At 46.0% G+C, this 14994-nt stretch overlaps 1 protein-coding gene across 5 annotated transcripts in view; it reads right to left on the bottom strand.

The window, feature by feature from the left end:
• Window positions 1-14994, bottom strand: part of LOC126199014 (ankyrin repeat and death domain-containing protein 1A-like) — an 811076-nt gene that overhangs the window by 190714 nt on the left and 605368 nt on the right. For all 5 annotated transcript variants that reach the window (XM_049935699.1, XM_049935702.1, XM_049935701.1 and 2 more), the window contains 2 exons: window positions 4767-4970; window positions 1141-1338 (listed from right to left, as the gene is read on the bottom strand). In XM_049935699.1, coding sequence (XP_049791656.1) covers window positions 1141-1338; window positions 4767-4970 — 402 coding nt within the window. The remainder of the gene's footprint in view (window positions 1-1140; window positions 1339-4766; window positions 4971-14994) is intronic.

Consider the following 14994-nt stretch of genomic DNA (forward strand, 5'->3'; position numbering starts at 1 on the left):
TTCAGGAGCCGCGCTGGATCCCAAAGGCCTCGTATCACTGGCAGTCGAGATGACAGGCATCTTATGCGCATGGTTGTAACGGATCGTGCAGCCACGTCTCGATCCCTGAGTCAACAGATGGGGACGTTTGCAAGACAATAACCATCTGCACGAACAGTTCGACAACGTTTGCAGCAGCATAGACTATCAGCTCGGAGACCATGGCTGCGGCTACCCTTGACGCTGCATCACAGAGAGGAGCGCCAGCGATTGCGTACTCAACGACGAACCTAGGTGCACGAATTGCAAAACGTCATTTTTTCGGATGAATCCAGGTTTTGTTTACAGAATCATGATGGTCGCATCCATGTTAGGCGACATCACGGTGAACGCAATTTGGAAGCGTGTATTCGTCATCGCCATACTGGCGTATCACCTGACGTGATGGTATTGGGTGCCATTGGTTACACGTCTCGGTCACCTGTTGTTCGCATTGACGGCACTTTGAACAGAGGACGTTACATTTCAGATGTGTTACAACCCGTGGCTGTACCCTTCATTCGATCCCTGCGAAACCCTACATTTCAGCAGGATAATGCACGACCGCATGTTGCAGGTCCTATACGGGCCTTTCTGGATACAGAAAATGTTAGACTGCTGCTCAGGCCAGCACATTCTCCAGATCTCTCACCAACTGAAAACGTCTGGTCAATGGTGGCCGAGCAACTGGCTCGTCACAATACGCCTGTCACAACTCATGATGAACTGTGGTATCGTGTTGAAGCTGCATGGGCAGCTGTACCTGTACACGCCATCCAAGCTCTGTTTGGCTCAATGCCCAGGCGTATCAAGGCCGTTATTACGGCCAGAGGTGGTTGTTCTGGGTACTGATTTCTCAGGATCTATGCACGCAAATTGCGTGAAATAGTATTCACATGTCAATTCTAGTATAAATTTGTCCAATGAATACCCGTTTATCATCTGCATTTCTTCTTGGTGTAGCAATTTGAATGGCCAGTAGTGTAGTCCGAAATATTTTAAAAAATAGTGTTGTAATGACTCAAGTAACGGATAGGTAACAGGCCTTTGATGTTACAAAGAGAGTAGAGCAGAGAGCAAACGTAATGAAGTAATGAGGGTAGCGGCGTCCCGTGGGCCTACCTTGTTCTCGGGGTCGGTGAGGCAGCCGGCGTCGAGCAGCGCCTGCGCGGCGCGCGTCTGCTGGCCGTCGCAGGCGACGTGCAGCGGCGTGTTGCCGTCCTCGTCCTGCGCGTTCGTGTCGACGCCCAGCCGCACCAGCAGCTCCACCACGTCCAGGTGGCCGCGCTCGCACGCCATGTGCAGCGGCGTCTTGCCTTGCTGCCGGCACACGCGACATCACACCACCCTACCTCTCAAAGGGTCGGTAACACACTACACCTACACCCACAACTACATCTGCACCTGCATCCGTACTTTTCAAACTACCTGACAGAGGATACTGTCACGGATCAGTTCCATAGTTTTTTATTATTCCCCGCTAAAAATACCGAGTGGTTACAATTAATGTTCAGCTTCTCACAGAAGACCAGTTTGGGCTGTAATTACAAAATGGCATCCGAACTTGGTAGACGTTCTGACTCACTAATGCGGAACCAATTTACGCTCGAAAAAAATTAGTTCCCATTTTGGCCACAAGGTGCAAATATGCAAATATAAAAGTGCCCTCTGGCTAGAGAAAGGTAACAGCAGAGCGCGAAGCGGGAATTTCAAAAGGAACGCGCTACACACAAGGAGGAAACGCAGAGAAGCAACCGTGTCATTTCGTCACGGTTCAGATCTGAAAAACTGAATTTCATCAGTTTCAGCCACCTGCAGATTCTGAGTCATTCATAACAGGCATTTTCGCTCGCAGGGTATTGAGAAGCGATTGCTGTGATGAGCAGAACATGATCCAGAAACAACTACGGGAATAAATGGAGCTGGTGAACGCATAAAGCACAATCTTGAATAGTCAGTTCTGCACTTGTATTTACTATATTCATATTACTTGCAGCCTGAGCAAGCTTTCAGGACACAATGTGGCCAATAGACTTTAAGATGGGGTACCAAGTATCTACAGTTCACAATTTACCTACGATTTATAGGTGATGTGAGATTTACAGAGAATGAGTTAACAATTTACGTAAATAATCACTTTTGGACAGATACAGATGCTGTAGGTATAATGGGAGCAAGACATCAGGTTTCATTTAATATGTCTGTAGACAAGAGTTGTGGATGTGAGACTCAATGGGCCATACACTTCACGAGTTCAATTCACAGGTGTAGTATAGCAAGATACATCGCCTGTGGGAACCTCACACAAGCTTTCTTTGCACATGTAATCAATCATGACCCAAGAGAACGCTTTTACGTGCTCAGAGGAACATACATTCACATGTGCATCATTCACATCTTTGACGCCGTATGCATGACCTGAACAGTAATCGAATATTACATACAAATCTACAAATCACGAAAGACGGTTCTAATAACCTAATTAACGTGAAACTTTGCATAGCATTTTGTAATAATGATAATTAACAACAGTGTGCAGTTCAGACTTTTAGCTTGAGTAACTTTTGGTATACGAAAGTTTACCCAAAAACACATTTACATACACTGTGCAACGGAATTAAAGATTCACTTTCTTCGAAACCCCGTAACTGACCCCCATTTCATCGCATAAGGTTGCAAATTGTCTGTCACCCTTGGGCTCGACGACACGTCAAATATCAAGGCGTAAAAAAAGGTCACAGCTCAGAAGTTCATGTGGTATGTTAATTGCACTAACGATATCACATTGGCATCAAATTTCACCATAATTCTGCCCAATGCCATCATGGAGGTTTCACACGATGAGTATGTCACAGCCTCTCTTACCAACATATCACCCCTTCTTTAGACGGCTCTGTGACGGAGGTCAGAGCCGCCGCGGCTAGTGATAAAAAAAAAAAAGCTGCTTTCTTATGGACTGCAGGGAAAACATTTTAGACACACCGCCGTTCACAATCGATACGAAAGGTTCATAGGGGTTGCATAATGGGTGTCAATGAAACCATCCTTTTACTTGGGACATTGATGACCACATATTTGGTATTGAAAAACGGCAGTGTGCAGTGTGATGAACGACAGGAAGAAGTTCTTGATAATTTTCAATACTGCTGACATCTGCCAATCGCTTCAACACCTTTCTAAGGAGAATATGGGCTAGCAACCCCACTGGCTGTGATCTCAGTCCTTTGGAGTGCAATGCAACCACTATTTTTGCTCTAGTGTGCAGGGTGGAAAGAAGAGCGGCCATTGAAAAACCATTCGACGAAATCTGAATGTGATATGAAGCAGTACAAGGTTCTTATGCTTTCTTTCAGTGATCCCGTTTCACTCCCTCCTGTGGCAAGATAACGGTGGGGTGCTACATTAACACATGTGTGAATAAATCAGCAAAGAGTTTCTTCAAGACCCCCCTCCCACCTTGTTCTGCAATAATCTCAGTGGCGCCCATCACCCATTTACTGAGAATATTAAAAAATCTGCCTTTACAGAGAAAACCGTTCAAATAGTGCTAGGCGCCTGCAGGTAGGCAACCACTACATATCTCATATCCTTCGCCTGTTGCCTTCCCCCAGGCGTCTAGTACCATTTTGGAAGTTCTGAACGGCCTGTAATGTTTCCACCCTGTATTCCTGAGCAAAAATTTCGGTCGCACTGCACTCCAAAAGGATAAGAATACGTTCAGTGGTGTTTACAACCCCATGTCCTTAGACAAGCGCTGAAGCATCAAGGAGACGTCACCAATATCAAATTTCGTCAAGAACGTCTTCCTGTTGTTCTTCGCACTGCAAACTGTCGTTTCCGACCACGAACTGTGTGGGAATCAACGTCCAAAGGGAAGAAGTGGTTTCATTTGAGCTATTTACGCCACTCCCCGAGACTTTTTCGTGCCTTTTCTGAGCGTCGGTGTGTCCGAAATGTTGTCCTCGGTAACTCATAAGAAAAACGCGTGATTTCGACGCTAGACGTAGCGTTTCTTACCTCCATCGCAGGGGCGTCAAAAGAAGGGGTGATATAGCAGTAAGACAGGTTTGACGACCTTCTCATCGTGTGACTCTTCCAGCGGCGGCGTTGGGCATAATCGTGGTGAAATTTGGTGCCAATGTGACAATATTAACCCACTTTACACGTCACATGAACTTTGACCTTTTTCCGCACAACTTGCTGTTTGAAGCGCCGAGGAGCCCGAATGTGACGTCGCAGGATGCCACGCCTTTGTACCATTACAGAGGAAGGTCGTAGGTGCCTTGGAGCTAAAAATCAAGCTTATGCGTCGCAATGGGGGTAAATTAAGGTTTTCTAAAAAGTGATCCTTCACATCTGTTGTACAGTGTAGTGAAGCAGTCGTTGTCCACGTCTTATGCTAACATCGCGTGTTGTCAGATACAGATGCATACTTGATTGGAGTTAGGTTAGCGGTCTGGCATGATAGGACTGAGATTAGAGGTGTGGGCTTTGAAGAGTTTCAGGTGCTATGAGTAAGAGTGGCAGTGAGGTTAGAGCAACAGGATTAAAGGAGTGGAGTGAGTTTAGAGCAGTAAGACTAGAGGAATGAGAAAAGGGAGGGAGGGTAAGGAAATTAATCTAGATGAATGAGGCTACAGAGTGAAGTTAGGGGAGTGAGATCAGGAGCGACGGGTTAGGGGAGTGTGTTAGGGGAGTTAGGTAACGGAAGTGAGGTTACGGTAGACAGACTAGGGGAGCAGGCCCACCTTGTCTCGGACGTCGGCGCGCGCACCCGCGGCCGCCAGCCTCTGGACGACGGCGGCGTGGCCGCCCTGCGCCGCGTGGAACAGCGCCGTCTGCTGCTCGGCGTCCGTCGCGTCCAGCCGCACGTCTTCAAGCGTCTCCAGCAGCAGCTCCAGCACGTCAACGCGGTTGTTGCGCGCCGCGCACATCAGCAGCGTGTACTGCTTCTGTAACGTGACATCGCGTTAACGTCACACCAACAGTCACTTATTTTCTGCTGTTACGACATTCGGATATGTAATACTCAGAAAAACTCTGACACAAGTTGGAATATACTATTCTATTGGATGGTGCAAATTTACTATCTCTCTCTCTATATCTCTCTCTCTATAGCGTGCGTGCGCGCGCGCGCGCACACACACACCCACACACCCACACACACCCCCCCCACACACACATATACACACACACACACATACACACACACACACACACACACACACACACACACACACACACACACACACACACACATCTACCCACCTTCCCACCCACCCACCCACCCACCCATCCACCCACCCACCCACCCACACACACACACACACACACACACACACACACACACACACACACACACATACACGACTCATATGACGTTTTTGGTGTCGTCATCATTCTGAATGATGTGAAGTGATCTGCCATGACTTCCTCTCCTGCGTCTTCATTGTAGAGTGGCACTGACACCCAACGCCCTCAATTATTTGTCGCATGTATTCCAATCTTTATCTTGCTCTACAGTTTTTTTTTATTTTACATCTCTCTTTGATGACATCTACGTTAGTCCGTAATATTTTAACATATGTTCCACTATCTTGTCCCGTAGTATTTTTTACGCCTTTTTTGTTTTATGAATTTGCTCTTTGGCAGCAGCTGACTGGAAATTTTTGTTTTGGATGATTCTTAGTTTGTACTGTAATTTCTTTTACAGTGGTCTAGTGAGAAATTACTGACTTTGAATGCGTATTTTTGTCGAATTATTGGTCGTACTGACAGAATCTGTTAATACCATTTTTTGCATACTCGCAGCTGTAGCTTATAAATTATGTCAGACATGCATTTGTACGTAGGCCTCGTATGTTGAAGTACACCACGCCTGTCACACAGCAGCCAATCACAATGGAACCTCTAGATAACCTATCTCTGGTCTCCTATTACGCCATTTCTGCAGGTACGGGCCAAGTTAATTATGCGCAATCAGCATTTTTGTTACGTGATAACGTGACATAAGCTTTTCATTGTCCTAATAGGTTATATAGGGTCATCCCTTGTCGCCCAAAGTTTGTTTCGACCAGCTCGATGAAAAGCTTCTTTCAAAACCTACAAAAGCGATATGTGTTTAAAGATGGAAATTGTTACTGTGTTACTGTGAACCTCTTCATTGTAATAGTGGTTTCGTTGTAAAATGACTGTCACTACACGAACGACCGTTTTATCTCCTCTTTGACGTTTTTGGAGAACCGATGCAACTAGAAACGTTCTTCTGCCGTCGTAGAGTTGTGAATTAATCTTGTACACAATGTTCGATAGACCAATTTAGACAAAGTTTCCACATCCATTTCTATTAATCTCTCTCAAAAGATTACTAATTACCTTTTCGCTAAATGTGACTCAGATATTCATTGTAGATCTTCCTGCACCAATCCATTTTAATCAGCTGAAAAGCACGCATCTCCATATTTACATTTTTCGTTCTGTCATATAGCGCTTGTAAAATTCTACTGTTGTGTAGTTGGAACCGAACGACAGGTCTTAAAGGAAAGTCCAGTTCACAGATGTAACAATTATAACTCAAACCAGAGGTTAGAATGCGACATACAAGTTTCAGAACAGGAATGAGGCAGCAGCTAGGTTGATTCGTGTGGCGATTTGGGCGGCACATTCCTGCTTCAACATACTTTTATGTGTGTGTGCACTCTCAGCAGTTGTATTCTTATCGGTTGATTCGCAGTTTAGACTCGAAGAATATTTCGTTGGTTATCGAACTTCGTCAGCTTTTTTTTGAGCGAATGTGTGGAGTTTAACTTACACTAAGCACACTGGGTGCTGAACTTAAATACGAGAGGCATTCAATTAGCACAGCAACCATTTCTTTCCTCAGCGAATTTCTCCTCCAAAAATGCTGCGTTTGTTGTGGGACATCGTGAAATATACCCGCTTTAGCTCCTGTAGTTCCATGAAGTTCCGATAAGTGTAGCGTTATAAGTAGCCTTCAAAATGGCGTCTTTAACGGAGATGGGTTCCAAGCAGAGAGCTGTCATTGAGCTTCTTTGGGCGGAAAGCAGAGGACCGCAGTTACTCATAGGCGCTTGCAGAATGCCTACAGAGACTTGGCAGTGAACAAAAGCACGGTGAGTCGTTAGGCGAGGAGATCGACGGCGAGGTGGTCGACAGATCACAATCAAACGTATCACTGCACAACTGGACGTCTCTGTTGGTAGCGCTGGCACACTCGTCCACAATTTGGGGTACTCAAAGGTGGGTGCCCGCTGGGACACAATAAACAGGAACGAAGGATCATCTACTTGCGCGTTATGAGGCTGGTTGTATCGATTTTTGGCGAACAGCACAACAGACGATGAAATAAAACGGCAGTCCATGGAATGGCGCCACACCACCTCTCCTCCAAAGAAAACGTTCCAAGCAGCATTATCTACCGGTAACGTCAGGGCGACGTTCTTCTGGGACTCCGAAGGGGTTACTCTGTGAACTGATAAGTCTACTGTGCTATTCTTAGGAAACTGAAGAAACGACATTACCCTGTTCCCATAAAAAGGCAATCTCCTTTTCTATGACACAGCAGTGCGTCACACAAATCTGGTCACCAGAGAGAAGATCGCAAAACTTCAAGGGACTATTGTTTCCTTTCCACCCTACAGCCTCGATATCGCACCTTCCAATCTCCATCTGTTTCGGCCTGTGAAGAACGCACTCCGCGGGGAGCAGTACATCGATGATGGGGAGGTTATTGTTGCTCCGACGCCGACCAGTGAATTGGCACTACGCGGGAATACATGCCCTCTCAGTAAGATGGCGTAAGGCCGTCTCATGCAACGAAGATTACGTTGAAAAATACTGTTTTGTAGCCCAAAGAGTGGGGGTTAATATGGTGTATTGGAATCCTACGTACAACCAGTCTGTTTTTTAAAAAAAAGTTTCGAATTACTTGTCGAACGATCCTAGTAATAGTGGCCACTGTGTGCTCCGTGAATATATTATGTATGAAGATGATTCTCTAAATCAGATTCACTACTGTTAACACGAGCAATTTCGTCTCCACTAAAGCAATCTGTAGTAGTTTGCCCGTTACCCGCCTAAAGTTATACTGTGCTCTTATAGCTATTCATGTTGAGACTGCATGCTACTGTGAACTGACAGCGATGGATGAGATCACCTCTCCTCCATAGTGTTTTTATTTAGTTCACTCATCAAAACTATACTATCTATTTCACGAGGGTGAGTCAAATGAAAACCTTAAATTTGTAATAAAAAATCGAAATTTCGCGCCGTTATCCTGTAAGTTGGTAAGCCTGCTGCAAATAGCGTGCAGAATAGCCAGTAGGTGACAGCATCATGTAGATGCACACATACCGTCGCAGTATCAGTGTAAAGATGGCCGCCCCACTTGCGGCTTCCACCGGGGAAGAACAGCGTTCTGTTATTCGGTTTTTGCGTAGTGAAGGTGTGAAACCTATTGAAATTGAACGACGAATAAAGGTTCAGTATGGCGATGCATATTTGTCACAGCAGCAAGCCTACGAATGGAATAGGAAGTTCGCAAATGGTATGACTTCAGTGGAAGATGCTCCTCATTCAGGTCAGGCACAACGAGTAGTGACTCCACACAACATTTCAGCAGTTGATCCATAGTGAAGGAAAACCGCCGAGTGACACTGGATGACATTGCAACATGTTTACAGATTAGTCATGGGTCAGCACACCACAGCGTGTATGATGTGCTCTAGTTTCACAAAATGTCTGCAAGATGGGTGCTATGGCAGCTAACTCCTCAAATGAGAGAACCACGAGTTGATGCTTGTGAATAACTTCTTCGGATCTTTGAACGAGAAGGTGATGGTTTCCTTGCAAGAATTGTTACTGGGGAGGACACCTGGGTTCACTTTCACCAAGCGGAAACGAAGAGAGCGAGGAAGGAATGGTGCCATTCCTCATCACCAAAACCAAAGAATTTTCGAACAGAACCATTAGTAGGGAAGGTTATACTGACTCTCTTTTGGGCCGAAAAAGGAGTATTTTTGGAGCATTACATGCCTAGAGGGACCACTGTCAGCAGATACACAGATCTCCTAAAAGGTCATCTGCGGCCTGCGATCAAATCAAAGCGATGTAGACTGCAGTCAGCAGGTGTCCTTTTGCAACATGACAATACAAGGCCCCACACTGCCCTTACAACAGTTGCAACAATCACAGACCTACATTTTGAGTGTCTTCCTCATCCATCATACTCACCAGACCTTGCCCCCAAGTGATTTCCATATGTTTGAACCATTCATAGACGCAATGCGAGGAAAGATTTTCCATTCGGATGAAGATGTACGCCACGCGGTGCGCTGACTACCAAAAGAATTCTTTTCTAAACGAATTTATGCACTTTGTAAGCACTGGAGGATTTGCATTGAGCGTGGGGGAGATTATGTTGAAAAAAGTGATACAGCTTTGTACCACCTCTGCACAATAAATAATATTTAAATAAATATTTAAGGCTTTCATTTGACTCACCCTGATAAATTTAAGACATTCCTTCATTAATCATTTTTTGACACTGCATTTGAGCAGTACCATCACACTGTTCAGAGGTAAATGTTGAAGATAGCGTATGTATCCACCAGAGAGAGGCACTCGGTATCGACTCGCGTGACGCCGAGCGCAAATGCAGTTAGAGCGCGTTGGGAGCTGGAGGCATGGGCGCGGGCACACGCGCCTCCCGCCCTGCCGTTCCTCATTTCGCGTCGCCTCATACCTCATACCTCATCCGTATGCTGTGCGGGGCCCGCGCCGCGCGGATGAGTTTGGTGCGGACCTGGGCGGCCGTAATGAGCGCTTCCGCCATCCCTCGATGCCGCACAGAAATGGTCCGGAACACGGCCGGTATTGAACGGTCCGCTGGCAGTTGCTTGCGTGCACAGAATAATTAGGCGGCGAGAGAACTGCGAGGCGCTGTGACATTCTATTAGCAGCAAGAAGGCTTTTAGGTCCGCATATTGATAACACCTCACGCTAGACGTTCCATACGGAAATACGTACGCATTAACGTGCTTCCTAAAAACACGCACATTAACGCATTTAGTGACAAAATGCACCTAGCATATCAGTTAAATATTAGTTTGGCACATAGTTTTGTAGCGTTTTTGTTTCACATGTTGGTATTCCGGCTGATGTGGGCTTATTTATTGACAGCCATTTCATATTTGTAGTTGACTGTTGCTGATTGTTTATAAATTGTTATTTTGTCAATTGGCGATAGTGAGTGGAGCTGTAGACCACAGAAGATGGAGCGCCAAGTGGAGAAATCGGAACGTTTCTGGCATACTCTTCTGTTTAGTTGAATAGAGGGGGTGACAGCAGCAAAGGCAGCAAGAACCATTTGTATCGTGAAAGAGGATAATGAAATTGGACATAGCACGGGGAGAAAATGGTTTTCACATTTTACGATGTATCGTTTTGACATTAATGACTCTCGACGTACACGAAGACATTCGAAGAGTTTTGTTGAAGTTCGTATAAACGCATCAATCTAATAATCTGCATCACTGTACTCGCGAACTGGCAAACGTGATGAACTGTGATCATTCCACCATTATGCGACATCTGCATGCAATGGAAAAGTTCAAATGTGTGTGAAATCTTATGGGACTTAACTGCTAAGGTCACCAGTCCCTAAGCTTACACACTACTTAACCTAAATTATCCTAAGGACAAACACACACACCTATGCCCGAGAGAGGACTCGAACCTGCGCCGGGACCAGCCGCACAGTCCATGACTGCAGCGCCATAGACCGCTCGCCTACTTCCGCGCGGCCATGCAATGGAGAAGGTTAAAAAATCGGATTTATTTATACCGCTCGCTCTAAGCCAAAATCTCAAAAATCAGGGGGACGGGGAGGGGGGGGGGAGCTATATGTGCATCACTGCTTGCTCGTCATGAATTAACTTGGGAATGAGACCGACGATTCCTATCTCGCATCATTCCTGGTGACGAGAAATAGTGTCTTTATGCTAAAATAAGGCAGAGGAAGAAACGACTGAGCCCAAGCAAAGCAGCAACTCCACGTATAAAGATCTGCACACTTCCACAAAACATGATGTTACGTATCCGCTGGAAAAGCTACTATGTGGTATACTACGAATTGCTTCCCCGAGCTGTATCCATCACAACTTAGACACCTTGGAGACGCAGTCCAAGAACAACAGCCGGGAAGACTGCGTAACGCAATGCTACTCCTCCATAACGCCTGCCCGAATTCTGCTAGGAATGCGGTGGTCATGCGGTTCTAGGCGCTCAGTCCGGAACCGCGCGGCCGCTACGGCCGCGGGTTCGAATCCTGCCTCGGGCATGGATGTGTGTGATGTCCTTAGGTTAGTTAGGTTTAAGTAGTTCTAAGTTCTAGGGGACTGATGACGACAGATGTTAAGTCCCATAGTGCTCAGAGCCATTGTTTTCTTTTTTCCATTTCCAGGAGTGTATTTTCAGGAATATCTATAGACATATCGAGGAAACTACTTTCCAACTATCTCTCTCTTTCTTTACTAATAAATCACTTTAATTTTAACTTGTTCGTAATTAACTAGGATTTCTTTTCTTGTATACATGTTGGTAAGTCATGCCGCAAAACCTTACAATTTCAGAATTTAGAATAGAAATCCGTATCATTAAACGGCCTAAATGGTTATGCAATCTCAGTTGCGGGTTGCCTACTTAACAGCAACAAAAATCTGATATTCAGCATTTCACATAGTCATCTACCGAGTTTAAATATTTAAATTCCTATCATAATCTACTCATTAAGCGGCACAATCTTACGTTAAAGATTTAACACAATTAGATAAATATTAAAATTAAAAACGGTACAATCGTCTTGATGCAGCGTACCTCATGACCTGCAAATCACCCACATTATACTCAAGTATTTTAGAGTGAGAGCATCAACTTTGCACATCATTTCAAAACATAGACCCACCATACTTGCTCCGGACACTGCGAGAGGGCTGTACAAGCAATGATCACACGCACGGCACAGCGGACACACCAGGAACCGCGGTGTTGGCCGTCGAATGGCGCTAGCTGCGCAGCATTTGTGCACCGCCGCCGTCAGTGTCAGCCAGTTTGCCGTGGCATACGGAGCTCCATCGCAGTCTTTAACACTGGTAGCATGCCGCGACAGCGTGGACGTGAACCGTATGTGCAGTTGACGGACTTTGAGCGAGGGCGTATAGTGGGCATGCGGGAGGCCGGGTGGACGTACCGCCGAATTGCTCAACACGTGGGGCGTGAGGTCTCCACAGTACATCGATGTTGTCGCCAGTGGTCGGCGGAAGGTGCACGCGCCCGTCGACCTGGGACCGGACCGCAGCGACGCACGGATGCACGCCAAGACCGTAGGATCCTACGCAGTGCCGTAGGGGACCGCACCGCCACTTCCCAGCAAATTAGGGACACTGTTGCTCCTGGGGTATCGGCGAGGACCATTCGCAACCGTCTCCATGAAGCTGGGCTACGGTCCCGCGCACTGTTAGGCCGTCTTCCGCTCACGCCCCAACATCGTGCAGCCCGCCTCCAGTGGTGTCGCGACAGGCGTGAATGGAGGGACGAATGGAGACGTGTCGTCTTCAGCGATGAGAATCGCTTCTGCCTTGGTGCCAATGATGGTCGTATGCGTGTTTGGCGCCGTGCAGGTGAGCGCCACAATCAGGACTGCATACGACTGAGGCACACAGGGCCAATACCCGGCATCATGGTGTGGGGAGCGATCTCCTACACTGGCCGTACACCACTGGTGATCGTCGAGGGGACACTGAATAGTGCACGGTACATCCAAACCGTCATCGAACCCATCGTTCTACCATTCCTAGACCGGCAAGGGAACTTGCTGTTCCAACAGGACAATGCACGTCCGCATGTATCCCGTGCCACCCAACGTGCTCTAGAAGGTGTAAGTCAACTACCCTGGCCAGCAAGATCTCCGGATCTGTCCCCCATTGAGCATGTTTGGGACTGGATGAAGCGTCGTCTCACGCGGTCTGCACGTCCAGCACGAACGCTGGTCCAACTGAGACGCCAGGTGGAAATGGCATGGCAAGCCGTTCCACAGGACTACATCCAGCATCTCTACGATCGTCTCCATGGGAGAATAGCAGCCTGCATTGCTGCGAAAGGTGGATATACACTGTACTAGTGCCGACATTGTGCATGCTCTGTTGCCTGTGTCTATGTGCCTGTGGTTCTGTCAGTGTGATCATGTGATGTATCTGACCCCAGGAATGTGTCAATAAAGTTTCCCCTTCCTGGGACAATGAATTCACGGTGTTCTTATTTCAATTTCCAGGAGTGTATTATGAAAATTATCTATTTCTTTTCTTCATTGTGGGACGTGCAGCATATATCAGGTCACGGTAGCACATTGTGCACAGAACTGGAAAACAGTACGCAGTTTGATATTTTATTTCAGTATATATGGTTATTTCAGCTTTATTTCCTTCACCAGTACATCTGCAAACAACCGTATTTTTTATAATTTACATAATATACGATTTATAAAGTTTCTTTTACTTTTGATGTTGTACTCGCGTCCTGACGTTGTAGCTGGACATAAGTCAACTTTACTCAAAGTATTATTACTGCCTGTAATCGTTGGTTGTACTATTTTCTTCAGCTACGCTTTAAAGTTGTGTGATAATCTGCTGTCGCACGTATATTAGAATACGTTTTTTACTATCTGACAGTTGCAAAAAGACAAGTTTGACAGCTAGCTCTTTACTCTAGTGTAATTATGTCGTTATGGGTTGTGTCTCGGGTTGTGTCTCTATAGAATTGTTATTTATGTGTTTGTAATTTCTGCTGTTTTGGTTATCCGTTCTTTTCATACATTAGCATTAACTAGCATTCTTGTATTATTCTAGCGTATAATGGTTTTTCCGTTATGGGTCACATTCGGTAGGACGACCGTTTGAACTCCCGTCCGCCTATCCAGATTGAGGTTTCTCGTGATTCCGCTAAATCGCTCCAGGCAAATGCCGGGATGGTTCATTTGAAAAAGGTAGGGCCGATTTCCTTTTCATCCTTTCACAAGCCGAGCTTCTGCTCCGTCTCGAACGACCCTGCTGTCGACGGGATGTTAAAATCCAACCTTCCGTCCTTCGGTTATGGGTGTCGTACGTCTTTTGAGTCATCACAATTCTGTGGGGCTTGTATATTTTAATATCACTGGAGGTAATACTGGTCACACCATTAAATGAGCGGTCTGGTTGCTTTGGAGCCCTGTAGGTCGTGTACATCTGGTACCAGCTGACATAAGTGGTGGCGGTGCTGTGGTGTGTCTGCAGCAGTAGGTAGTAGTAAGCAGTCCGCGCATTAAGATGCAGAGACGTGGAAGGAAGAACGATCATGTTTGGCAGTACTCCATAAGCACACCGTGAACGAAATTGCCCAATATTTTTGATCAACGCTGGCTATTCAACGTGTCTGCAAGGAACGGTGTATCTTACTGAGCTAGGTAACACAGTGTAAGAACATTATTAGTTAAAATATTTTTGCACATAGGGTTCTCAGACTTGAGATCCGCCATATCTACGATAGTCAGATAGAAAATCGACAGCAATTGGCACTGTCTGTGACGTAGGTTCATCTAAAATTGTTTCCGAGCGAACACTCCGAAGGGATCCGAATGCAATGGTTATTTGGTGTTAGGTACCTCTTAAAAGGCCTTTGCACGCAGTGAGACATAAGGCTGCACATATTCATCAGACCAAACAACACGCAAACTTCGTAGTAGCCCAGCGTGGTGTGGTGTAGTGTGGTGCAAAGAGACGTGAATGTCCTCATATCACTCATTCATGTAGCCATGAACATCAACCATGAACCTTATTTCAGTATTTTTGGAGACCAAGTATTGCCGTACATTCTACTTCATAATGAACGTGCTGTGGACACCCCTCAACTTTCAAGATGACAAAA

Source organism: Schistocerca nitens, chromosome 8, assembly GCF_023898315.1.
Source record: "Schistocerca nitens isolate TAMUIC-IGC-003100 chromosome 8, iqSchNite1.1, whole genome shotgun sequence".
Classification (NCBI taxonomy): domain Eukaryota; kingdom Metazoa; phylum Arthropoda; class Insecta; order Orthoptera; family Acrididae; genus Schistocerca; species Schistocerca nitens.